A 26,858-nucleotide genomic window follows, 5' to 3' on the forward strand; every position below is an offset into this window, starting at 1 on the left:
AGCCTGGTAAGGTAAATCAGACCTCAGCTGATGTGGATGTGTAGCCAAGACTTCTGTTTCTGATGACTCTTTTTCTTCAGCTCCATTCTAACTGAGCAGAATCCTATTCAGGTACATCTATCAATGCATGTACCAACTAGCACCATGATTAATTGCTAACCCATCATGAAGTGTGCCAAGACTTATTCCCTTACCTCTGTGGCATTCACATTCATATCATGAATTCCTGCTGGGAAATCGTTTTACAGAAATGCCTCCAGGCTACCCTGAATGCAATGCCATCAGGGTTCCAGGTTGCAAGTAAGCATCTGAACATGCAACTAGGCACCTGGAGTCTCCCTTCTTGCAAAGGATAGGGTGAATCAAGAATAATAAATCACACATTTTTTATTGAAAAGTTTTAACATACAATTTTTCCCTTAAAAAATCCCCCCTCCCCCACCCTTCTCCCTCCCCCCCTTCCTCTCCCCCCTCCCCCCCTCCCCCCACGACTTCCCAGAGCTAAATACAAGGTATATATATAAAAAAACAATCATAAACAACCATATACTAACAACCATAAACTCTAAAATCTATCACTCTCTAGCTTATATAGGATAAAACAAACCTTAGTAATATAAATATATATATAAAAAACTAATATAGAAAAAGAAACAAAGAAAGAAGACTTATTCAAATATAAAACTTCTTAACCCTATACTTATTCTAGATAAACTCAAGCCATTTTCTCCCTTCCATAATATAGCGTTCCTGCAAGTAATCTTTCAAATAGGCCGAAATCTTGGCCATTTCAACCAGGTCGGAAACCTTTAAAGTCCACTCTTCTATGGTCGGCAGTTCCTCTTTCAGTACTAACCTATCAAACGTCTTGCTGCCGTAATTAAATTCAACATCAACTTAGTATGTTCCACCAGACTTTTATCCAAAAAGCCTTAACCTTTTTACAAGTCCAGCATATATGAAAATATATTACGTCTTCATCACCGCACCTCCAACATTTAGACTAATAATTCAAATACATACTTAGCTTTTTAAAATCTAAATACCATCTATAAAACATTTTGTAAAAATTCTCTCTTAGATTTCAAACTTGTATAAATTTTACATTCCTCACCCAAATCTTTTCCCACCTCCCACTACTTGGCTGTAAGTACGTTGTGAAAGTTCCATAGACTTCTGCTGATCTTGTTCTTTTATCTTTTTTGATCGTTTTAAAGCAGCACGCGTCACCCTCTGTTCTCTGGGATCATCCAAAGGTGTTATAACTTGATCTCCTCCAGCACCATTCTCCTCTGTCTGTCCATCTTCAGCCTCTTGATGTTCACCTTCTCCAGATCCCTTTGCAGCTTCCAGAAGTGTTAATGGGGTTGCTTTTAAAACATTATTGTAAAAATCACGCGCTTGCATCACAGTAACCAGACGGTACCTTTTACCTTCATGCATCACCATCAACCCAGCTGGGATCTCCCATCTGAACCTTATATCTCGTTGCTTGAGCTCTTGCACCAGAAATGTAAAATCCTTCCTTCTCCTTAAAATCTTTGGAGGAATTTCTTTTAGAACCAGAACTTCTTGATCAGCAATCACGACTTTAGTATCATAGGCAGCTTGTATAACTTCATCTCTAATTTCCCTTTTTACAAAATAAACCACCACATCTCTAGGCAACTTTCTCTGTCTAGCAATCCATGAGTTCACACGAAACACTTTATCCATGCCTCCTTTTATTTCAGATGCTGGCTGATTCAATACCACTTCGAGAGCCTCAGAAACCAGCTGCTTTAGATCTTCCTTAATATTCTCCTTTAAACCTCTGATTCTAATGGCAAACTGCATCTGGAAATATTGAGCAAGACTCAATTCTCTATCCATTTTGTCTCTTAAATCTTCATTCTCCAATACTTTTGCTTCTAATATGGCATTCTTTTGAGTCAAATCTTCCACTTTTTCATCCAAATCTTCCACACATTCAGCCACTTTATACACTGAAGACAAAATGTCTACCTTCATCACCCTGAACTTCTGTTCCATCCTCTCCTCCATTCTCTCCTCCAACTTCTTCAATTTCTCCTCCATCTGTGCAAATTTATCACCCATTGATTTCAAAATTACCTGGGTATGTTTTTCAAGAGCATCTTGTAAGTCCTTCGATGTCAATACATCAGGAGGATGCAATGCCTGCAATGATGATTGTTGCACCGGAGAAGTTCCACCACTCCGAAGAGTTTTTGGGGGAGGTTTAGCCGCCATCTTTTACTTTCAATTGTGACGCACTTTCACTTTAAGTTTAAAAAGTCCATCAAGCTCGAGAGTAAAATAAAATAATCCTCTTCACCTTTTCCTCTTGTACCGCTCTGCCTGCTCTTTTTATTCCATAGTCCTTCCTTCAGGCAGGGGTGGTCGCAGACGCCTGGCTCTGCTCCATGAAATCAGGAGCAGAGGCGCTGGCCAGCTGGGAGCGACCCAGGCTACGGGGGAGTTCGATCCTTCGGCCGCCCAAGCTACAAGCTCAGGCGGCCCCGGAGAACTCGACCCCTACCTGGGGCCTCACCCCCTCCTCTTCTCCAGAGGAGGGGGCTTCAAATTTGCCCGAACAGCTGATCGGCACTGTTTCGGGCGAAAATCACTCAGCTGAGCCGCGGGCAGCCCGGGAAGGCTGTCTCCGGCGCCGCGCAGCCACCGGAAGTCTAAATCACACATTTTTGAATGCATACACAATGTCACTTCCAATCTTCCTGATAACTTGGAATTTATTAGTTTTCCTTTTTTCCTTTTTCATCTTTGAAGGTCAGTATGATTGATTTTCAGCTGTGTTTGAAAATGTATGGAATCAGCAAGACGGAACACAGGAAAAATGTGAATATGAGTTTGATTGATGTGTTTTACTTTGGGATGTTTTTTTTAACTGATGGTTGCTTTAACTGTCTTAAGATCATATGGAAAGCATAAGAACTATTATAGATCAAGTCATAAGCCTGTTTTGTTCAGTATTTTTGTCACACAGTGACAATTGGATATATTTGAGAAGGATTGGAGGTCAATTGTAAGTTCTCATCGCTTCTCAGAAACTAGTATTTAAGACACTCTCCTTATGAATCAGGAGAGAGTCAACAGACACCAGTTTTGGTAGCTTTTGACAGCCTGATCCTCAATGAAGCTACCCAGTCCCCTTCCAAAAACATTTATATTGTTTTTCATTAGCACAACTACTAGCGGAGAATTCCACAGTTGAACTATCTGCTGGGCAACAATTTCCTACTGGCAGTCATGAATCTCTCTGCATTTAGTGTCAGTGGATGACCTTCTGTTTTAACATTATGACTGAGAGAGGTTTTTTTTTTCCTTAAGTGCCCTAAGTGTCCTATTACCATAACACACTTAAGAGAAAATTAGCCTTGAAAACTAACACAGAGCGGATTTGTCTTAACCCCAAATAGCCTAGAGGCTGTTTGGGAATTATCTACTTCCAAATCAACTGAAGCATCTGAACCGGTTTCTTAGATATTAATTACCCCTTTCCTCTTCCAAGAAACAAAGTCCTAGAGAGCCTACAAGAATGGGCTTTCCCTGTATACTTCCTCCCCTTCCCTCATAAGCATACAGGGAGGTTGTGGATGGGAAGAAGGTCCACCAGCTCTCTCCAGAGTAACACTGAACCTGAGCTCTCTGTAAAAATAAAAGAAAGGCCAGGATGTGAGGGGAGTCTCCTTGCCTCTTTAGTATTGACCAGGAGGTCTGAGGAAATGGCTGCTTGCTTGACTGGGTCAATCTGCTGTGCAGTTAATCAGGAGAATACCTGTCATGTGCAGGCAGCCTTAGAGGTATGGGTTTTAACAAAAGCTATAGAAAAATGACAGGAGTTTTGCACGGTCTCCAAATAAATACCCACTAGAGGAGAGACCTATCTGGATTGAAAGGCTGTTTCTGGCCTACTAGGTGCTCATTCCCACCCCACCCCCACCCCGCTATCTCTCCTCTTGATGCAGTTAAGTCTAGAAATAGTCCTTCGAATCATTGTTTATACACCAGCTGGCAGGAACCTCTTTGCAGGGGTGTCTGTAGGATTGATGGATTGATTATGTGCCATTAAGTTGTTGCTGATCACATATATAGATTTTCTCCATGATGATCTGTTTCTAACCTGGTCTCCTTCAGGTCTTCCAATGGTGCTCTCATCACCACCATTACAGAGTCCATCCACCTTCTGGTCATTCTCTTCCTCACTTTCCTTCCACCTTTTTCAAGAGCCTTCTCCAGTGAAGAAAAAAGTCATGATATAATAATAATAATAATAATAATAATAATAATAATAATAATAATAATAATAATAATAATAATAATAATAATAATAATAATAATAATAACAACAACAACAACAACAACAATAACAACAACAATAACAACAGTAGTACTACTAGTAGTAATGGCATTGTAAAGTGGTATTAACACTTCACATAATCTTGATTCTATCCTTCTGTTAATGCAGCCTAGAACTGTGTTGGGTTTTTTTGGCAGCTGCAGCACATTGCTGGCTCATATTTAAGTGATTGTCAACTAGGACTCTGAGATCCCTCTCACAGTTACTACTGTTGAGCAAGGGACCACCTATACTGTACCTATGCATTTGGTTTTTCTTCCCTAAGTGTAGAACCTTACTTTTTTCACCACTGAATTTCATTTTGTTAGATAGCGCCCAATGTTCAGGTCTGTCAAGATCCTCCTGTATCTTAAGCCTATCTTCGGGAGTGTTGGCTATTCCTGCCAGTTTGGTGTCATCTGGAAATTTGATGACTTCCCCATCTACCCACTCATCAAAATCATTGATGAAGATGTCGAAGAGCATAGGGCCCAGAACAGAGCCCTAAGGTTCCCCACTACACACTTCCCTCCATGTAGATGCAGTTCCATTGAGGACCACATGCTGAGTACGGCTGGTCAGCCAGCTACGAATCCATCTGGTGATGATGCTGTCTAACCCATATTTTTCTATCTTATCAAATAGTAGGTTGTAGTCTACTTTATCACATGCCTTACTGAAGTCCAAGTAAATTATATCCACAGCATTCCTCTAGTCTTTTGTCACTTGGTCAAAGAATGCAATAAGATTTGTCTGGCATGATTTGTTTTTGACAAAGCCATGTTGGCTTTTGGTAATGAATTTGTTTGCCTCTAGGTGTTTCCTGATTCATTGCTTCTTTATTTTTTCCAGAATCTTCCCAGGTATTGCGGTCAGGCTGATAGGTCTGTAGTTTCCTGGATCCATTTTTTTCCCTTTTTTGAAGATGGGAACTAAATCAGCTCTTTTCCAGTGCTCTGGTAGTTCCCCAGTGCTCCAGGATCTTTGAAAGATATAGTTCAGTGGTTCTGAGATCACATCTGCCAGTGCCTTCAGAACTTTTGGGTGTAGTCCATCTGGTCCTGGTGATTTGAACTCATCTAGGATGGACAGGTGCTCACTTACCATTTTCTTGCCTATCTTAACTTGTGTTTCTAATTTGTTTTTTATGGTACTGTTTTTCCCTTTGTGTAAAGACGGATGCAAAAATGAGTTAAGTAGTTCTGATTTTTCCCTGTTGCTTGTCACCTTCTTGCCACTTTCTCCCACTAATAGACCAATTATTTCCTTAACTTTTTTCTTGTTTTTTACATGTTGAAAGAAGCTTTTTTTGTTACTGTTGACTTTGGTCGCAAGCCTTAGATCATTTTGAGCCTTAGCTTTCCTCACTTCATCTTTGCAGGCTCAGGCTATTTGCTGATATTCTGCCTTAGTTATGTGCCCCTCTTTCCACTTTTTTTAATTGAAAAGTTTTACAGTAGATTTTAAACATAAATTGCCCCCACCTCCCCATAAAACCCACCCTTCCCTCCCTTTCCCCCCCAACTTCCCCCCTCCCCATAAAACCCACCCTTCCCTCCCCCTCTACCCCCCCCTACTTCCCAGAGCTGAATACAGGGTATTGCATCTAACAAGCTTGAGCTAGAATATGCTAACTATCTATAAATACACTTTAAATCCTATCACACTTTAACTCCCGTTAAGCATAACTAAACAATAATACATCTTATTAAATTCTAATACTCATTCATATGCTAAATAAAACTTTTTAGTCCCATATTTATTCAGAATGTAATCAATTCATCTTCTCCATTCCGAAATGTATCTTTGCTGCAATTAACCTTTCAAATATACTGAAATTTTTACCATTTCTACTAAGTTCGAAACTTTTAAAGTCCACTCTTCTATAATAGGCAGATCCTCCTTCTTCCAATATTATGCTGCCACTATTAAATTCAACATAAATTTGATTTCTATAACAATACAATCTGTAATAATGTCCAACAAAAATAACTGCAAAGAAAACCTTATCTTTTTCTTAAATATCTTCTACGTAATCCACCAAATTTTAATCCAAAAAACCCTTTTCTCTTATAGGTACATATATTCCAATTAAAAGTATATTCTTCCCTTCTATTAAGCTTTGTCACCATCTTTTGCAGCTTGAAGCTTTCGGAACATATCTTGCAGATCCATAAACACCTGCCTCTTTGGACTCACTCCTCCCACTGGTTTGCTATTAGTAGATTCTTGAGCTATGATTTTAGAATACTGTTTCTGTTGTTCTTGTTGTCGTTCCTTTTGTCTGGTTGCAGCCCGTGTCATTATTTGATCCTTTGGCTCTTCTAATAGTACCAGGGGCTGTGCAGTTTCCAAAGTTTGCTGTGCTTCTTTTACAATCAGTGAGGTTATTTCTTCACCATACTGTATTCCTTCCATTTGAGGCTGTCACGCTCCTTCTTCCTTTCCTCTTTTGAATTCTGGGAGTGGCAGTGAATCTACTTTCAGTACATTACAATAAAAATCTCTTGCCTTCAGAACTGTATTAAGACGATATCTTGTACCTAGCAATCTTGTACCTTGCAATAGTACAATAGTACAAGCAATAGTATCTTGTACCTAGCAATATCTTGTACCTACATAGTTCACCACCATCCCAGTTGGTATCTCCCATCTGAACTGGATCTGTCTTTTTTTTAATTCATCTACCAAGAAACCAAACTCTTTCATTTTTCTTAAAATTCTTGATGGAATTTCTTTCAAAATTAGGACCTCTTGATCAGCCACTTTAAATCTGTTATTATAAAAAGCTTGAATAATTGCATTTCTAATTGTTCTCTTTGTAAAATAAACAACCACATCTCTTGGTAGTTTTCTTTGCCTGGCAATCCAAGAGTTGACACGAAATATTCTATCTATTTCCCTTATAAAATCTTCAGCTCGCCATCCCAATATAGGTGCCAGGGCCTTTGCGAATGTCTCTTCCAAATTTTCTTGTGGATTTTCTTCCATGTCTCTATATTGTATCATTACCACCTCATCATCAATCTTATCCATTTTATTCTCAACTTCACATATTTTAGCTTCCAATATCAAATTATTTTGGTTAATTTCTTCCACACGTTCATCCAAACGCTCAATACAAACTGCCAACCCCTGGCATGCCAGTAAAATATCCTTTCTTATTTCCTTATTTTTCTCACTAATGAGCTCCGTTATTTGCTCAGATTGAAGTTTTAATGCCTCTTGTAAGTCTTTTAATGTTAATGTTGATGAGGGTGGTGCGGGGGATGGCATTAAGGTCTGAAATACAGATTGTTGTTGAGCTGGAGATGCCCCCGCACTTCTGGAAACAGGAGCTCTAGGCAGTTTAGAAGCCATTTTAACACTCATTAACTTTCGTTTCTCACTTTCACTTTTTCACCCAGTCCTTAAAAAAATCACAGTTCAACTTAGAAACCCAGGTTGCAACTTTGTTGCTTTCCTTTTAAATCTCCGAATCTTGTAAATCTCTTTTGTACCAGCTTCACATGTTTTTAAGAGAGTCTTTTACAGCTTTTAAAAGTTCATTCTGGTGCCATCTTCCTCCCCTTTCTTTTAAATTAAGCTTTGGAGAAGAGAAAAAAAAATAACTCCCCAGAGTTAAAGATCTTGTACTTGCAAATTCAGAAATCTCCTGCTCAGCTCTGCCTGTGTCCGAGTAATCCAAAGTTCAATATTGAATGCAGAGATGGTTGCAGCGTCCTGCTCTGTTTTAAAACTTTAAAACAGAGGAGTCCCCAAGTCCGGAGCTGAATTCAGGCTCCGAGGGAGCTCTCTCCCTTCGCTCCCCAGACTAATCATTCTGGGGATCTAGGGGAGCTCTACCTCTACCTGAATGCTCACCCCCCTCTTCTCCCGAAGGGGGGGTTCCCAAACCGCAGAACAACGGGGCTGACGGTCAAAAATGACCACCATCGACGGAGCCTTGCCACCCATCTTTCCACTTTTTATGCTTGTCCTTTTTGTCTTTCAATTTATCAGAGAGTTCTTTATGCAACCATTCTGGTTTCTTTTGAGAGCTGTTATTTTTCTTCTTTGTTGGCATTGTGCTACACTGGGCTTTTATAATCTCACTTTTCAAAATTATATAGTGTGTTTCATTTTGAATTAGTGTACTATTTGGACTCAGTCATTTTCATACGTATGGATTAAGTAGGTTAATTGTTAAAATTGCCCACACAGTGCCCACAATGGTGTGACCCATGCTGTGCCTGTGGTTTATGTGTATTGCATGCAACACAAATTAAAAAAGAACACTGTGGTGGCTGCCATTTTAACTTTTTTGACCACATGCTACAGACACCCCAGCCTTTGCCCTTTTATCAGAATACTTAAAGAAGTGTACATCTGCTTTCATTATAAAAGGGATATAGAATTGAAAGACATGGTTGTAGAAAGGTGCTTCTAATTTTCTTGCTCTCCTTTCCTAGGTGCTTCTTCTGACTTGGGCTGTAGCTTCATTCAACTATACCGGTGTGTTGATGCAGTAGGAAGCCATTGCTGATTATATTCCATTTGGTATTCTTTTCACTAAGAATAATAAGATTGACCTTAGAAAGCCCATAAAGCAGGAGCTCCAAATTTGGCAACTTTAAGACTTGTGGACTTCAACTCCCAGAATTCCCCAGCCAGCATAGTTGGAACTTTGCAGACAGTTCTAAGCTTGATTGCTGAAGCCTGGCTTGCTGAAGTCAATAAGACTTCTTGATAAGTATGTCTACAGTTGTAGTTTATAACTTCTCTCAAACACAAAGAACTGTATTCAGGATCCAGTTAATACTAATAAAAGTTAGAACTGTTATGCAGCAAGTTTAATACTAATTTCAGTTGTCCATATAGTAACATAGTTATCTTGATCAGTTTTCAGTCTTCAGTCAAGAGTGTAGAAAAGTGCATATGGAAGGTATATTTCATTTCTCAAAGTTCATTTCTAGCGATGAAAATAAACTAGGCATATGTAAAAATTGCACCAAAGGGAACATAGCCTCACAGATCAAGGATTTGCTTCTATGAGCAGATTTAGCTATTTTGAATCTGTTCATTATTCAAACATAGGAAGAAAAAGTTCTGACAAACAAGAGGTGCAATGTGCAAAGAATGTTCCTATTGTTTGTTAGTATTCCATTATGCTGTTAAACATGTGCTCCAGTTCCAGTGTTCTGAATATTGGGTTTATAATGAAATGTATGACATTGTTGCACAATTTACAGAAGATTGTAATTATCGAGTCTCCCTTTAAGACTTTTATATTTTCTTTAGAATGAAATGTGATAAAATGCAAAGACTGCAGCTATTACACAAAAATGAAGTGGGTTTCCCTTATGCGTGCTGGTACATGCACACATAAATGCATATAAATATTAGCTATGGTTCATAGATTCTCTATGCTTACTTTGGAAATCTTATATTTAACAAAAAAAAACAACAACAACAACACCATCACAGTTATTTGCAGTGGATGACAATGATTAAGTCAATTGTTTTGAAGCCCAGCTCTCTAAGGTATTTTTGTACAGATAGGAATTCATAATTTCAAAGATTCTTAGTACTCCAGTTCTGAACAGTGAAGTTATTGTCATCCTTGCTATTGTCCTTGTATAATACCTGAAGGCAAAATCAAAAATGCACATAATAAAAGAAAATAAACTGTGAATGAAAGTATTTTATAACATACTTTTTTTAAAAAAAATCACCAGATTTCCTAGGTAGTAATTCTCACATTATGGACCTGACTTGTTTGTCCTTTATCATAACTCTGTAGTCACAATCATTTGTCACATAAATGCAAATAATACAATAATATTCATTCTCCTCAAAAAGGGAAATGATTTTGATTCAACACAGATACAGTACAGGCATGCCCATGTTGATGAAATATCTGTGAGCTTAGAAGTCTAAGACTGTAATGTAGTGGGTCCGACGCAAGGAAGAGGTGCCAGCCGGAGTACGAGTTCAGCTCTTTATTGGGGGGGTTTGTACTGAAGAACAAGGGCTACCTGGCCTCCTTATATACCTGGCCAGGTAGGCGGCTGGCCAATGGGGTTGGCCCTAGGTTTCCCGCCGAAACTGGGTTTCCCGCCAAAACCGTCCAGGCCAACGCCCCCTGGTGGCTGCTGCTATGTAGATGCCTGCACCTGGATACATAACAAAGACCTCAGCATATTTCATCAGTTGTTAATCCCAAAATATGGAGTAGCTAAATTGCATGAGTGAATGATTCATCAACACATCGCAGTTGCAAATTTCAGTAACTTTCCTGAGGAAGGAGGACAAAGGTGTAAGATGGCCAATCCAGATTGAATGCTGGCATGGGCATCTCACAGTACCAGCAAAGAGGCAGGAGAAGAGTTCCTTAGTTCCTTCACTAAGAAGCCATGCAAGTTGGTGTCCCCCCATTCCTGCATTACAGTTTCTGGCCTCTGTCGGAAAGACTGGCAAACTTTATGCCTAGAATTCCATACATGGAATCAGTGAGAAAAACAAGATTTGTGAATGACTTGATAGAATGGCATTGAGAGAAAGATTAAAACATTAAAGTTCTAATGCTTTTAGCCACTTGTGCTTGATAAAAACAGTAGCAGTATTAAAAGATTTGTATGTGTGGGCTCATTGGCATTCTCTGGCTCAAAACGTCTTCCTCCCTTGTGCCTCACAGCAATGATCTCCAGGTAACTACATGCCTTTCATACTTTTATTGGTATTTTAGAGCAGGTGAAGGATAGAGACATTTGCTGAAAAATTAAGGTGAATTTACTTCTTTTATGTGTTGCCAGCCTTTATGGGAAATGAAAATAAAATGCCTTTCTGCTTTCATAGGGCTAAGTAATTGATTATACTTTTGAAGAGTCGTGGAAGGCAATGAAGTTACTTCTCTCTTTTCTGACTTTCAAAATTAGTACTGTATGGAGTTTTCAAATAGCTATTGTCATTGCTATTTGCTATGCAGGGACATTCTCCTACATTGCTTCTTCTACTAATTGTGTTTCAATTTCATGAAAGAGACATTTGGACCAATTTATTTTATCTTATTTATCATATCAATTTATATTGTCACCCAAAATAAAGTAAACCACGATAAATATCAGGAGAACAGCAAAAAAATAGTATAAATAGAAATTGTGTCTGAGGCAATTAACTCAGCTCCAACATACACACATAAACACACACACACACACACACACACACACACACACAAACACACAGAGAGCATACACATGGTAGACTTTTCTTATGAGCTCTTGTTCAATAAGCAAGTTGATAGTGAAGAATAGATAGGTTTCTTCCTATTAATGGTGGAAAGCACTAATTTCCAGCATAATCAGTGGCTTCTCCTTTCTCCAGAATTCTTCTGGGCTTTGCAAGGGGCTTCCAGAGGTGGAGAGTTGATGCTCCTATTTCAGTAGCTACTTTAGCTACAGTTTTGTCTGCTCCAAACGAATATCAGCCACCATTAAACAAAAATTGAATTCTTCCATAGCTATAGGAGCTAGATTTCCCCCCCACACACACACACCCTGTGGTTTTAGAAAATTCAGCTTGCCTTTGGGGTGAATTTTGTTTTCAACCAAGATGTTCATGTTCCTATATGAAGGTGACTAATAAGAACTTGCTTGTGCACCAGTCTTCAATGAATCCTGTCAAAAGCAAGAAGTCAAATCAGAATCAGAATTGTTTCTTTTTCATTATTTCACTGTGGCATCTCTTCCAGCTTAATCTGGGACGATGGGTACTGTTGAACCTGAAATGTTTGGTACACAATTTATATAGTCTGCCATTTAGCTAAGACTATAAATAAATAAATTGTGTCAATCAATCAATAACATGCAAGATCTTTTGAATGCTACTTCAGTCTCACATATATTTTTTGCTCTCTCTCTCTCTCTCTCCCTTCTACCTCATAAAGTTTTTAAGAGTGGAACAAGACAAAGACAAAGAATGTAGTCTGGAATGCACAGGTTCCCCTCAAAAGTCATTGTGTGCTTCAGATGGCAGGACTTTCTTATCTCGATGTGAATTTCTACGGGCAAAATGCAAAGATCCTCAGCTAGACATTGCCTACAGGGGAAACTGCAAAGGTAAGGAAATTGCCAGATATTCTGTAGACACAAGGTGAAAATTTTTATTGTTTTAATCTCAGTCTTAGAATGTCAGCTCATTTTAAAAAAATCAGTACAGGATGAAACACGAGGGGCAGGAAGAAAACCAATTGCCTCAATTTGGGTTTGTAAATCAGGTACCACATTGTAACCCTGATGTTCCAGCTCATCATGAATCACTTGGAAACTCACATCTTGTAGATGTGGTAAAATTATCTATACAAAGGAGCAATGTTTATTCCCTAGATAATGATTACATCCTATACATAACTAAAATATGGGATATAAAGTATTAAACATATACTGTAGGTTCCGTGTATAAACACTATAGCAGGGCTTTTCAACTTTTTCACCCATTGTACTACTTTTAGGATATGGCAACATCCGAGTACCGCCAGTCATCTAACAAGGTGTCAAAAACTTGATGACCAAAAAAAAGGGAAAAAAGTGATGAAGTACAGGTAGTCCTCAACTTACAACAGTTCGCTTTGTGACTGTTTGAAGTTACAATGGCACTGAAAAAAATGGCCCCCAAGCCACTGCTGAGCAAGACACCGGCCTGCCTGCCCGGTGGCGCTCTTCCTCCTGTCCAAGGTTTTTATTGTTGTGTGCATTTCTGTTGAGGATTGGCAGTGGGGGTGGGGTGGGTGGTGTTTGGTTTTTATTCCCTCCATCTGCTGGGTGGTTGCAGCAGGTTTTGGTCACTTCACATGACCCTGGGACACTGTGACCATCATAAATATGAATCAGTTGCCAAGCATCTGAATGTAAATCACAAGACCCTGGAGATGCTGCAACATTCCAGCTGATTGGTGCTTCTTCTGGCTTCAGCAGAAGCGCCAGGATCTGTGCCGAGCTCCAGCTGGAGCCTGGCGCTGATCCTGGCACTTCTGCTCAGCCCTGACAGCCCTGCAGCTCCAGCCGTCTCTTGCTCAGGCTTGTGCGGTGCTGCCACTGGTTCAGCTCATTCCCCTCCCTTTCTACCACTTTTCTAGGATGGTTGCGTACCACCTGCCAGGTGCCAATGTACCACAGGTGGTACCCGTACCACTGGTTGAAAAGCCCTGCACTATAGCACAAGCAGAAACCAGCAATGAATTCTTCATTCCCCAATGAAGTTTTTTCTGTGATGTTTATGAATAAATAAGAATCCAATTAAGGAAGCATTAATTCAGTATTGTTTGAGAGCGCTGTGTTTGCAGGTCTATCATAATGTATTGTCTACTGTTTGTAGCAAGTAGTGGAAATAGTGGTAAAGAGTCTCTAGTCTTAACTGTATTATGTTCTGGTCTTAAAAATATAAATGCAAGATGAAAACAGCAAATTAAAGTATTGCTTCATCCATGTAATCAAAAGCTGATGCTGTACATAATCAAGAAAGAGCATTAAAATAGGTGGGATTTGACAACAGGAAACTGTTAACGAAACACACACGGACCTAAAAACCTTCAGTATTTCTATTTGGATAGATTGGTTCTGCAGTTATGTTTTTTTCAGTTTACCACTCAAATAAAGGTAATCTTTGCTCATTGAATACTCATTCAGTGACTGTTCAAAGTTCCAGCTCTTGCATCCCCATTGTCACATGACTGAAATCTGATGCTTTGCAATCACCACTTACAATGGTTTCAGTGCCCTGCCATCACACAATTGCCACAAGTTGACAGCTTCCCACTCTTCTTCTCTTTGTGCCATATCCGTCATCAGACATTGGCGATCAAGTTGGCGATCCTGTTTTTATCAGCCACTGCACGAAAAAGTGCTGCTGAGTTTTGTCCAAACCAGTCCCTTAGATTTTGAAGCCATGATGTTCTTCTTCTGCCTGGACCTCGTTTGCCTTCAACCTTTCCCTGGAGTCAAGTCAATGGGGAAGCTGGCAGAGAAGGTCAAAAGTCTTTCTGATAAGTCTCTCCTACTCAACAGCAGCCACTCTTGGCCCTGCAGCTCTGGTGACACACCTCACTGGCTGACTACGCATAACCTGTATTTGGCAGCAGCCACCCCCAGCTTCAAAACTGTTTGTGTACCCTACCTCACCCAGCAGCAGTCAGTTCCTGCCTGCCAACCTACTTACAAGCCTCCTGGAGTTTGCAACTTCCTGCTGACTTCCCTACAGACTTTGTCTGTAAGAAGCTGCAAGGAAGTTGTGCTGAACAACCCCCAATCCTCACTTAATAGCAGCAATGAAGCGATACAGTTACACGATGTCCCAATTTACCACAGCATTATTTAGCAAGGGAAGTTCTGGTCCCAATTATCCTTGCTAAGCAAGGACTGCCTGTGGCACAAAATAGGGTCTGAAGGAATAGGATGTAAAAAATACTGGTCTGTTTGTAATGCTTGGACAACACTGTAATTACCAACTTAATTCTCCATAAAGAGTGTTTAAACAAAGAATAGTGAAAAAGGCTGGAACAGAAGCAACCAGAACTGAAATATTTCTAAATAACTTATTTACATATTGGAAAAAATATGTAGTACATCTATCAAATCCTATATACATTTTTGTTGATTATTTATCTTTGTATCCAGATATTCTTGATTGTGCTTTGGTTTTGGTTAATCTGATGGATACTTTGGCTAATAGTAGCTGAACTACTCAGAGTTTTGTATTGTTTGCCCAAGCAAAAAGTTGAGAAGCTTTCCAGCTTAACTGCAGGGTTTGATTCTCAGCACAATACCATCCTTCTTGATACATAAATACCAGTGATCACAGAGATTTACCTTCATTTACATAGAAAGAAAGTGTGTTTGTGTGTGTGTGTGTGTGTGTGTGTGTGTGTGTGTGTGTGAGAGAGAGAGAGAGAGAGAGAGAGAGAGAGAGAGAGAGAGAGAGAGAGAGAGAGAGAGAGAGAGAGAGAGAGAGAGAGAGAGAGAGAGAGAGAGAGAGAGAGAGAGACATCTTTGAGAGACAGTTTTGTGCATTGTGCATTCCTTATTTCTCTTAGCTTCAAAAAACCTTCAAAGCACCAAGAATTCTTTAAAGAGACATTCTGTCTCATCCTTGTACTGGGTTAAATAAAGCATTCTGGAATGCTTTTTTTTAATTGTCTAAATGGCTCTACCTTTGTCTATGCTCAGCAACGATAAAAATCCTCACTGAGCTTTGAAATCCAAACTCCTGTGTTTTTTTTCTGTGATAATACAAAGATCTTTTAACAACCACAGAACAGCTTTGCCCAACCTGGTGCCCATTTTCTTAGCTACAGTATATTTTTGTGAGATTATAAGAGTTGAGATCCAGCACCTCTGGATAGTAATGAGTTGGAAAAGGATTACTTTTGACCATAAAGAACTTTTAGGATTGTCCCTTATAGAGCAATGCTGAAATCAATATGAATAGTTGCATTGTAAATCCAGTGTGTGTGTGTGTGTGTGTGTGTGTGTGTGTGTGTTCAGGGACCATAGTATAAAACACTTCCTTTTCCTTACTTTTTTTCTTTTCTTTTAGTCTGTAGTTCTAGTGATGGATCAAATTTTTCATCTCTTTATGGAGTTTGGTGGATGTGTTAAGTCTAGCACAGTTCTGACTACATGATATGGGAGTGTTCTGGAGTCACACATCTATTACAGCATGTAACCTGCTCTGTGAACATACTGCACATAACAGGCTCAGCATCTAAGTATCAGTTAGCTATGAAAATGTCAAAGGAGAACTTTGCCTTTAAAATTGTCCTTATTTCTTCCCTTTAAGTCATATTAATAACTACCGTATTTTCCGGCATATAAGATGACTTTTTAACCCATGAAAATCATCTCAAAAGTTGGGGGGTCGTCTTATACGCCCAGTCGTCTTATACGCCGGAAAATAGTACATAAATCAATCGAGCGCCCCTGTTCTTGCAAAGCAACTTCAAGCCTCCTTAGTCCAGTCCCCCCTCCAACGTGACTCTCCCTTCCCACCCCCAAGAGCCTCTCAGCCCCTTCCCCTCACCCTTGCAAACGCCAGACCCCGGGAGCTCTTGAGTCTATTCCAAAGGGTGGGTGGAAGGAAAAGCCCCTTTCGGCTCCGGCTTGGCTGCAAGTCAGCAAGCCCGGGAAGGCACGCCCTCCCCTCTCACTGTGGAGGAAGCAGGGCAGGCTGGCGTCTGGCGGGAGCTGGCATGGCAGTCCTGCGCACGTGCACGCTCCCTGGCTCCTAAGGAGTCCTCGGAGAGCCATGGCAGGAGCCTCACGCTCTTCCCTCTTGAGGAAGCATCGGAGGAGCCGTCCGGCATCGGGCGGGAGCCGGTAGGGCAGTCCTGCACATGCGCGCACTCCCCGGCTGCTAAGAAGTACTCCTTAGGAGCCGGGGAGCGCGCGCGTGGGCAGGACTGCCCTGCCGGCTCCTGCCAGACGCCAGCCTGCCCTGCTTCCTCCACAGTGAGAGGGGAGGGTGTGCCTTCCTGGGATCGCTGATTTTCCGGCGTATAAGACGAAAAATCTTGAAAATCATCTCAAAAGTTGGGGGGTCGTCTTATACGCCCAGTCGTCTTATACGCCGGAAAATACAGTAAACTAGTGGTCAGGTTAATACTTATCTCTCTATTCTCTTTCTTTCCTGCTAAATGTCTATGGAGATTCTCAGTCATCCAGATCATGGTTATCTCAAAGGTCCATTTTTAAAAGGCATCTGAACTTTGTGTTTGTTCTTACTAGATGTGTGGCCTGTTAATTGGATTCAGCAATCATCTTATCTGGGGAAAGCTCTTTGGATAGCTTGTTTTCTGCACTGGATTTTGGACTCTCATCCTCAAATCTTGCATTTGTTCTTAAAGCTTGGTCTTGTGCAGCCAGAATTACCTTCTCTGTCTCTTTCTTCAGCTTTTCTCTTAGCCATTGTTAAGTCTGTTTGTTATCTGCTTAACTCTTCTTGTTGTCGTTATGTGTATGCGTGTGTGTGCTAACCATGTAATCCTTTGCCTCTTTTTCTGTTCTTCATTTGGTCCTTCTTGTATGCTGGTTTGGTGTCTCCATATTCTTTCTTTCTTTCTCTTCTTCACTGTCCTTCAGATATTCTTCCAATACTCTTTTTTTCCTTCAATTCTCTGGTGTTATTAATAATTCCTTTCCTATTATTTTTCCAGATTTTGGTAACTTTAATAACCTTAAGTTTTGAAAGCTCTGTTACTTGAAACTTATTGGAGACCACTCAAACATGCATTTATTTTCCAGGCGCGTTAGCTGTTTCAGAACCTCAAAGATTGCAGCACATTTTCACCAATTGAAGGTCTTTCTTATATGATAAAAGTGAAGGAAATCTTTTTGTAGTGGATAAAATCTGTGCTCCCTGATGCACTGGTTATGAAATGAGCAAAAGTGCTAGAATTTAGAATTTGAATTAGATAAATTTACATGGTTAAAAAATAAATCTTGTATTTTGCAAGAAACAAAAAGAATAAGGCATGTGTTTATCATTGTAGAGATCAGTACTCTGTAGTCTCCTCAACTTCCTACTCTTTCATGGAGAAGACACCATGAAGAAATTCACCTCACTGAACTTTATCAGAGAAAGAGATAAGGGCGAACAAGAAGGCTTCCAAGTGTTATCAAGACATATAATCAAAATTAGCAATAATGGCACAGGCAAGCACTGGCCCTCAAACAGTAAAGAAAACTACACTTCACAAAGAGAAATTGGAAATAAGTTCTCATATATTCTAAGAATAAAGTATTCTTCAAGCAGCTGCTGTAAATGTGACAGGCTTTATAAACATTAAAAAGAAATGTAGAAGGGGTCTTTCAGCCACCTCAAAAAACAGCATTAACTAAACAGAACACAAATCATCCACCCCACAGATTTTCCTCTGGCTAGGGACAGAATAGCTCCTGGAATTCCTTTTGGCTGCCTCCCTTCACCCCCCCCACCCCAAATAAAATAAAATAAAATAAAATAATAATATCAAATTTGCTTTCTCTGGGATTCTGGATGGAATTTGTGTTCAGCCTGCTCACGATCAGGCCCATTGAATTCGGTTTGGCAATTAATCATGACCAATGATGAGCGTGCTGGTTTAGCTCAGCCCTCAAGGCTGCCTGCCAGTGGTATGTGCTGTGTGGTGAGGTGAATTACTGTTGCTTCTCCTTAATGATGGTGATTGGAGTGACACAGTGTTGAAGGCATCAGTAGCTATTTGTCTATGCCAACACCTCATGCGAAGGCTTCCATGAGGATGAGAATTCTTGAGAGAGTGTGGATGTGTGTGAGATATTCTTCTACATAGAAAATCACAAGGCATTTTCCCCCGACCCCATCTGCTGACCGAGTCCCTCAGATGTTAGCAATGAATTGAGATGAAATATTTCAGTCCCTGAGGGCCATCTCTTCATCTTACACCTCAGCATCTTCAAATCATCCATCTGCAACCAGCCAGCTTACTGGGTCGTGCCTTGATTGTGGGCAATATTTATAACAGATGTGTCTAATGGAGATAAAACAGATTTCTTTTTCTGCTGAGCGGTCAAGGCAGCAACATTAATATTGTCTGTAGCTCCTTCTCCTTTCCAATAAATGGAAATAGCAAGAATCCAGTTCAGCCTTTCTACACAATTAGCAAATTCCTAAATTATATCAAGTAAACTTTAATTTTTCAAGGATATATACTGTATATTGCAGAAGGGATTAGACTTTGGAGCATAATTTGTTAATAATTGTTATCAGCTTTTTTCATTTTGCAGTTCAATGGCTTTTATGGATCTAATGGAACATGGGCTTGCATAGTTGATTGGGCCCTATGGTACCTCAAGCAGAAGTCCCTACATCCTACTTTTATAATCTATATTTTTGGAACTCCCAGCCCCTCTGCCCTGGAAAGCATATTTTGTATCCTATCAGATCAACTCTTTAAAAGAAAAGTCTTTCTTTGCTTACTCACAAGGAAGAGACTATTCTGGCTTTCTTTAGTTTTCGGTAGCTTAGCAGAGTGGCTGGGACATGAGAGAGGATAAAGTCCTCATCAGAAGGAGGATACAGATTCCAGAAAATATACATTTAGTATGGTTGGCCATATAGTCAGCCAGATATTTAGACTGGAATTGGCATATATTTATCAATCTGCCGAGCCCTCCCCAAGGACCTGGGAGACGCAGATGTTGTTTTATGGTGCTAAAACTAACCCTTGCAGGATGTAAGTTGTTCCAAGTAAAGCTGTCCATTGCAGTTGACTGATGCTGACTTAGTCAATGCCGATGGTGTTCGAGTGGTACTCCAGATGTTTTGGGATTTTGCACCCAAGGCACCAATGACTAGTGGTACTATCATTATTATTTTCCAAATTTGATTTTTCCCCCCTGTATGCAGGTCTTGTAGTTTATGATTTTCTTCAGTTCTTTCTCTTCTCTTCTGCTGTCTCCTACGCATTGCAGTGTTTACTATCCAGACTTTTTTTTTGGTCTTTTTTACCGACAGTTGTTAAGTCTGGAGTGTTAGGTGGCAAGTGCTTGTTTGTCTGAATTCTAAAATCCCAGAGCACTTTAGCTTCTTCATTTTTTATTACTTTGCCTATTTTGTGATCCCACCCAATCTTGCTTGCAGATAAATGGCATTTCTTACAAATATTCCACTGTACCATTGTTGCTACTTTGTCATGCTGTAGTTTGCAATCTGTCTGTGTGATTGTCTTGCAACAGCAAATTAGGTGGTCTACTGTTTCTTCAGCTTCTTTGCAGAGACAGCTCAAACAATTTGTTATAATCAGCACCACCACTTTATTCATCACCTGTAACTGCAGATAACTTATATACAAGTTAAAAAGCACCATTCCAACTATAACAAGGAGAGCGGTTATTTAATATTACATGTATTAACAGCAGTGAGAATTATCTATGCCCAATATTGGAAAAATGAAAATTTACTGACTGAAGAAGTATTAATAAAGAAAATACTAGATTGTGCAGAAATGGATAGATTAACTTTAGAGATTAATGAGAAAGAGAACTAAGGAGAAACTTCCTGACAGTTAGAACAATTAACCAGTGGAACAACCTGCCTCCAGAGGTGGTGAATGCTCCAACACTGGAGGTTTTTAAGAAGAGACTGGACAGCCATTTGCCTGAAATGGTATAAGGTTTCCTGCCTGAGCAGGGGGTTGGACTAGATGACCTCCAAGGTCCCTTCCAACTTTATTATTATTATTATTATTATTATTATTATTATTATTATTATTATTATTATTATTATTATTATTATTATTTTATTGAAAAGTTTTAAAATACATTTTATCTTTAACAATCCCCCCCTCCCCCTCCCCTACCTATCCCTCCCTACCCCTCCCCCCCTTTCCCCCCTCCCCCCCGACTTCCCAGAGCTAAGTACAGGGTATAAAAACAAAAAAAAACAATCATAAGCATCCATTTGCTACCAATAATAAATTCTTAAATCTATCACTCTCTAGCTCATATAAGATAACTACAAGCAATACTAATATTTCATATAGAAAAAAAAGAAAATAGAAAGGAAGACTTATTCAAATGCTAAATGAAACTTTTTAGTCCCATATTTGTTCTGGATATATTCAATCCATTTTTTCCACTCCATAATATAACGTTCTTGCGAATAATCTTTCAAATAAGCCGAGATCTTTGTCATTTCTGCCAGGTCAGAAACCTTTAAAGTCCATTCTTCTATAGTCGGCAGTTCCTCCTTCTTCCAATATTGACCTATTAAAAGTCTTGCTGCTGTAATTAAATTCAACATCAACTTAGTGTCCACAACAGTAGCATCTACAATTATACCCAACAAAAAGAATTGCGGACAAAACTTTATCCTTTGCTTGAAGATCTTCTGCATATTCCACCAAATTTTTATCCAAAAAGCCTTGACCTTTTTGCAGGTCCACCATATGTGAAAATATGTTGCATCTTTGCCACCACACCTCCAGCATTTTGGCTGATAATTCGGATACATACTTGCAAGCTTTTTAGGATCTAAATGCCATCTATAAAACATTTTATAAAAGTTCTCTCTTAGATTTTGAGCTTGTGTGAATTTTACATTCCTCCCCCAGATCTTTTCCCACGTGTCCATTGTAATAACTTCTTGGATATTCTGGGCCCATTTTATCATACAATCTTTAACAAGTTCTGTTTCTGAGTCAATTTCTATCAATGCAAGATATATCCGTTTGATATGTGCTGGACCCTGATTTCTAATTTGCTTTATCAAATTTTCATCAGTCATTGCAAAACCAATTTTCTGATCTTCTTTCCACCTGGCCCGTAACTGAGTATATTGAAACCAAGTTTGAACAATCTTCTCATCTCGCAAGAGGTTGTACGGCTTCAAACACCAGACATTTCTTTCCAAGCTTAAAATCTCCTTATACGTAGTCACATCATGTTTGAAGCCAACATTTATGTTTTCTATTGCGTGCTTTGGGATTGCCCACAACGGCATCTTGTAATCTAACTTATGTCTATACTTCTTCCAAACTCTCAACAATGCCTGTCTTAAAATATGCACTTTAAACACATTATCTACCTTCTTATCATACAACAAATATGCATGCCAGCCAAATAACAAGTCATGGCCCTCAAGATTTAATAATCTCTCTTGTGTCAAATTAATCCAATCACTTATTCCTGCTAACGCAGCAGCTTCATAATATAATTTAAGATTGGGCATTTTAAGACCACCTCTTTCACGAGTATCCTGCATAATCTTAAATTTAACACGTGGCCTTTTCCCTGCCCAAACAAATTTATTGATACCCCGTTGCCATTCTTCCAAATTAGAATCTTTCTTAAGAACCGGTATCATTTGAAATAGGAATAAAAATTTAGGCAGGACATTCATTTTCACTGCTGCGATTCTTCCCAGCAAAGACAATTGCAATTTTTCCCAACTCTCCATTTCTTTTTGAATTTTTCCCCATAATTTTTCATAGTTATTTTTATATAACTTAGTATTAGAGGGTGACAAAAACACCCCCAAATATTTGACCCTTTTAGCAATCTCAAATCCAGTTAATCCTTCTAAAAGAGCCTTTTGCGATACTGTCATATTTTTGGCCAGAATTTTAGTTTTTTGTGCATTAACTTTAAATCCAGAAACCCTCCCATATTGCATTATTATCTCCATCAGGTCCACAACAGAGTTTTCTGGCTGGGTCACTGTAACAACCAGATCGTCTGCAAACGCCCTCAATCTATAATCCTGATCTCTAATTTGTATACCCTTAATTCTTTCTGAATTCCGTATTTTAACTAGTAATATCTCCAATGTTAACACAAATAGTAAAGGCGATAACGGACACCCTTGCCTTGTGCCCTTCTCGATATTACATGCTTCAGTCAAACTATTGTTAACTATTATTCGGGCAGTTTGTTTTTGATATAATGCCCTAATTGGTTGCAAAAATTTATCCCCAAAATTCATTTTATCTAAAACTTTCATCAGAAATTGCCAATTCAACTGATCAAAAGCTTTTTCAGCATCTAAAAAAATTAGCGCCGCAGAAATCTGGTTGTTCCTTTCCAAAAACTCTAACACATCAACTATATGCCTCACATTATTTTTCATTTGCCTACCACTAATAAACCCGGTTTGATCCCCATGAATCACCTGTTGCAGAACCCTCATCAATCTGTTAGCCAACACCTTAGCAAATATTTTATAATCTGTATTTAAAAGTGATATCGGTCTATAGTTTTTTACTTGAGTAGCATCTTGATCTTCCTTCGGAATCAAAGAGATAAAAGCAGTTCTCCAAGATGGAGACACCTTTCCCCCCCCCCTCTGAATTGTCTGAAACAGTTCCTTTAACGGCTTTATCAACTCCATTTGTAAATTTTTGTAGTAAACCGCAGTCAAACCATCCGTACCTGGCGCCTTATCCATCTTCAATTCCTTAATTGCTATTAAAATTTCTTCTTCTGTTATCAGTTGATTAATCTCCTCTTTTTGTGCTTGCGTAAGAACTGGGATGCTAGCATTCTCCAAATATACATCAATGTCTTTTTCATTAATCTTCTCCTTAGCATATAATTTAGAATAAAAATCCACAAAGGCTTCCTTAATAAGATCCTGTTGAAACACAACCTTTCCCTTATGTTCAATTTTATCTATATTAGAAGCCCTTTGCTTTTTCCTTAGTCTGTAAGCTAGCCATCTGCCTGGCTTGTTAGCATTGCAAAAAGTATTATGCCTGGCAAACCGCAAGTTGGTTGCCACTTGATCAGCCATCAATTTATCAAATTGTCCTCTTAATAGCTTAATAACCTCCTTAGTCTTCACATCCAATGGGTTCAAAATTAAGGCCTTTTCTTTTTCCCTAATTTCATTCTCCAATTCTTTCCTTCTGGCTTCCAAAGTACGTCTGTATTTATTATTCATATATATCAACACCCCTCTCATGTAGGCCTTGCTAGCATCCCAAACCATGTCCATAGAGGTATCCTTATTCATATTAATTTCAAAAAAATCCTTCATCCGCTGTTTACATTCTTCCACATTTCTCTGATTTCTAAACAAATTCTCATTTACGCACCACGAGCGCCTGTCTCTATTGTCCTTATTAATCTCTAACCAAACTGGACTATGGTCCAAAATAGTTCTTGCACAGATCTTTACCTTCTTAATCCTAGAAAAAAAATCATTAGTCAGCAAAATAAAATCAATCCTGGAAAAAGATTGATGTCTGTCAGAAAAAAAAGTATAATCCTTTTCATATAAGTCTGTGTCACGCCAGATATCTCGCAGTTCCAAATCATCCTTCATTTCAAAAAAAGATTTAGGCAATCTGGCATGACTCGGAAAACGCTTAAAAGAACCAGCCTTATCCATCTGTGCATCCAAAACACCATTCCAGTCCCCCATAAAAATAAACGATTTGTAATCCAATTGAGTAAGCTTTGTATGAAGTGAACTAAAAAAATCAGCTTGTTGTTGATTAGGAGCATACAGTCCAACTAGAAGCGTTTTTTTACCTTCTAACAACAAATCTATCATAACATATCTTCCTTGCTTATCTGCTTCAATTAATTCCGCTGTTAGAGTACTTTTAACGTAGACAACCACTCCATTTTTCTTATTCATCGCAGAAGCAACAAATTGCGTGCCCAACCTTGAGTTCGATAAATACTTTTGGTCCATAACCCTAATATGCGTTTCTTGCAAACATATAACATCAATCTTAAATTGTTTTAAATATTGAAAAACTTTCTTTCTCTTCTGTGGTGAGTTTAGTCCATTAACATTCCAAGTTAGAAATTTAGTCACCATGCGTGGCGCCCCGAAGCTTTTGGAGCACATCTTCAATAGCCCCTGTATTTTCTTTGGGCCGCGCTCCTCCCACAGCTTCACTATAAGTACGCTTTGAAAGTTCCATAAACTTCTGCTGGTCTTGCTCTTGTACTTGTCTTGCTCGTTTTAAAGCGGCACGCGTCAACCTCTGCTCTCCAGCAGCAGCCGATGAAGCTATAATTTGATCCCCTCCAGCACCATTCTCCTCTGTCTGTCCACCTTCAGCCTCTTGAGGTTTCCCCTCTCCAGATCTCTTTGCAGCTTCCAAGAGTGATAGAGGGGTTGCTTTTAAAACATTGCTGTAGAAGTCACGCGCCTGAGTCACAGTAACCAGACGATATCTTTTACCTTCGTGCATCACCACCAATCCGACTGGAATCTCCCATCTGAACTTAATATCACGTTGCTTAAGTTCCTGTACAAGAAATGCAAAATCTTTCCTTCTCCTTAAAATCTTTGGAGGAATCTCTTTTAGAACCAGAACTTCTTGCTCGGCAACCACAACTTTAGTATCATAAGCAGCTTGAATAACTTCATCTCTAGTTGCTCTCTTTGTAAAATAAACCACCACATCTCTAGGTAGCTTCCTCTGCCTTGCAATCCATGAATTTACACGAAAAACTTTATCCATACATCCCTCTATCTCAGATGCTGGCTGGCCCAATACTGCTTCCAGAGCCTCAGAAATCAACTGCTTTAGGTCTTCTTTAGGATTCTCTTTTAAGCCCCTGATTCTAATAGCATACTGCATCTGATGGAACTGGACAAGACTCAATTCTCCGTCCATTTTATCCCTTAAATTTTCATTCTCCAGTACCTTTACTTCTAATATAGAGTTCTTTTGACTAAGATCCTCCACTTTTTCGTCCAAACGTTGCACACATTCAGCCACGCTTTCCACTGTAGACAAAATGTCTACCCTCATTGCACTAAACTTCTCTTCCATCCTCTCCTCCATTACGTTAAACTTCTCTTCCATCCTCTCCTCCAATTTCTCCAATTTCTCCTCCAACTTTGCCATCTTATCACCCAGCATTTCTGACATTACCTGCGATTGCTTTGCAAAGGCATCTTGTAAGTCCTTAAGCGTCAATGCCACAGGAGGTGCAGGAGGAAGCAAAGCTTGCAACGATGTCTGTTGCACCGGGGAAGTTCCCGCACTCCGAAGAACTTTAGAGGAAGATTTAGCCGCCATCTTTCCTCACTTTCACTTGTTGCGCACTTTCACTTAAAGTTTATAAAGTCAATTGAACTAGGGAGTAAGAATAAAAGTCCTCTTCACCTTAACCTCCTGTACCGCTCTGCCTGCTCCTTTTTACTCCAAAGTCTTTCCTTCTGGCAGGGGTGGTCGCAAACGCCTGGCTCTGCTCCAAAAATCCCGGAACAGAGACGCTAAGCAGCTCGGAGCAACCCAGGCTACGGGGGAGCTCAATCCTTCAGCCGCCCCAGCTTTCAGCTCAGGCGGCCCCGGAGAACTCAACCCCTACCTGGGGCCTCACCCCCTCCTCTTCTCCCGAGGAGGGGGCTTCAATTCCACCTGAACAGCTGATCGGCGCTGTTTTAGGTGGAAAAACTCAGCTGCGAAGCGGACAGCCCGAAACGGCTATCTTCGGCGCCGCGCCGCCACCGGAAGTCCCTATTATTATTATTATTATTATTATTATTATTATTATTATTATTATTATTATTATTATTATTATTATTATTATTATTATTATTTTATTTTATTGGATTTGTATACCGCCCTTTCCCGAAGGACTCAGGGCGGTTTACAGGGAATTAAAACAAGAAACATAAAAATTAAAAACAATTAAAAGATTATAACAGTCTCTGAGAGAGTAAAAACCCCCAATTAAAATTAAAATTAAAATTAAAATTAAAATTAAAATTCTCAGCCTGGGCCAGAGAGCTCGAAGAGCCAGGTCTTCAGGTCCCGGCTGAATGAACGGAGGTCGGGGACAGTCCTCAGCTCCACGGGCAGCTGGTTCCAGAGGGCAGGCGCACCCACTGAGAAGGCACTCCCCCTGGGCGTTACCCGCCGGCAATCTTTTACCGGCGGCACCCTGAGAAGACCCTCCCTGTGGGAGCGCACTGGATGAAGGGATTCAGTTTACTATAGAACTTGGACTAAATTTTATCAATGGCTAGATAACCGAATTAGAGA

General features: G+C 39.6%; 2 protein-coding genes across 2 annotated transcripts in view; both read left to right on the top strand.

Annotated features, from left to right (window-relative positions):
- LOC308668787 (uncharacterized protein) overlaps window positions 1-26,858 on the top strand; it is a 497,063-nt gene that overhangs the window by 461,113 nt on the left and 9,092 nt on the right. The window lies entirely within an intron of this gene.
- The window catches only part of SMOC2 (SPARC related modular calcium binding 2), a 151,178-nt gene that overhangs the window by 33,447 nt on the left and 90,873 nt on the right, over window positions 1-26,858 (top strand). Inside the window, exon 2 of the mRNA XM_081328931.1 lies at window positions 12,282-12,453. Within this exon, the coding sequence (XP_081185057.1) occupies window positions 12,282-12,453 (172 nt within the window). The remainder of the gene's footprint in view (window positions 1-12,281; window positions 12,454-26,858) is intronic.

The sequence above is a fragment of the Vipera berus genome (genome assembly GCF_964194415.1).
Source record: "Vipera berus genome assembly, chromosome: 1".
Taxonomy (NCBI): Eukaryota; Metazoa; Chordata; class Lepidosauria; order Squamata; family Viperidae; genus Vipera; species Vipera berus.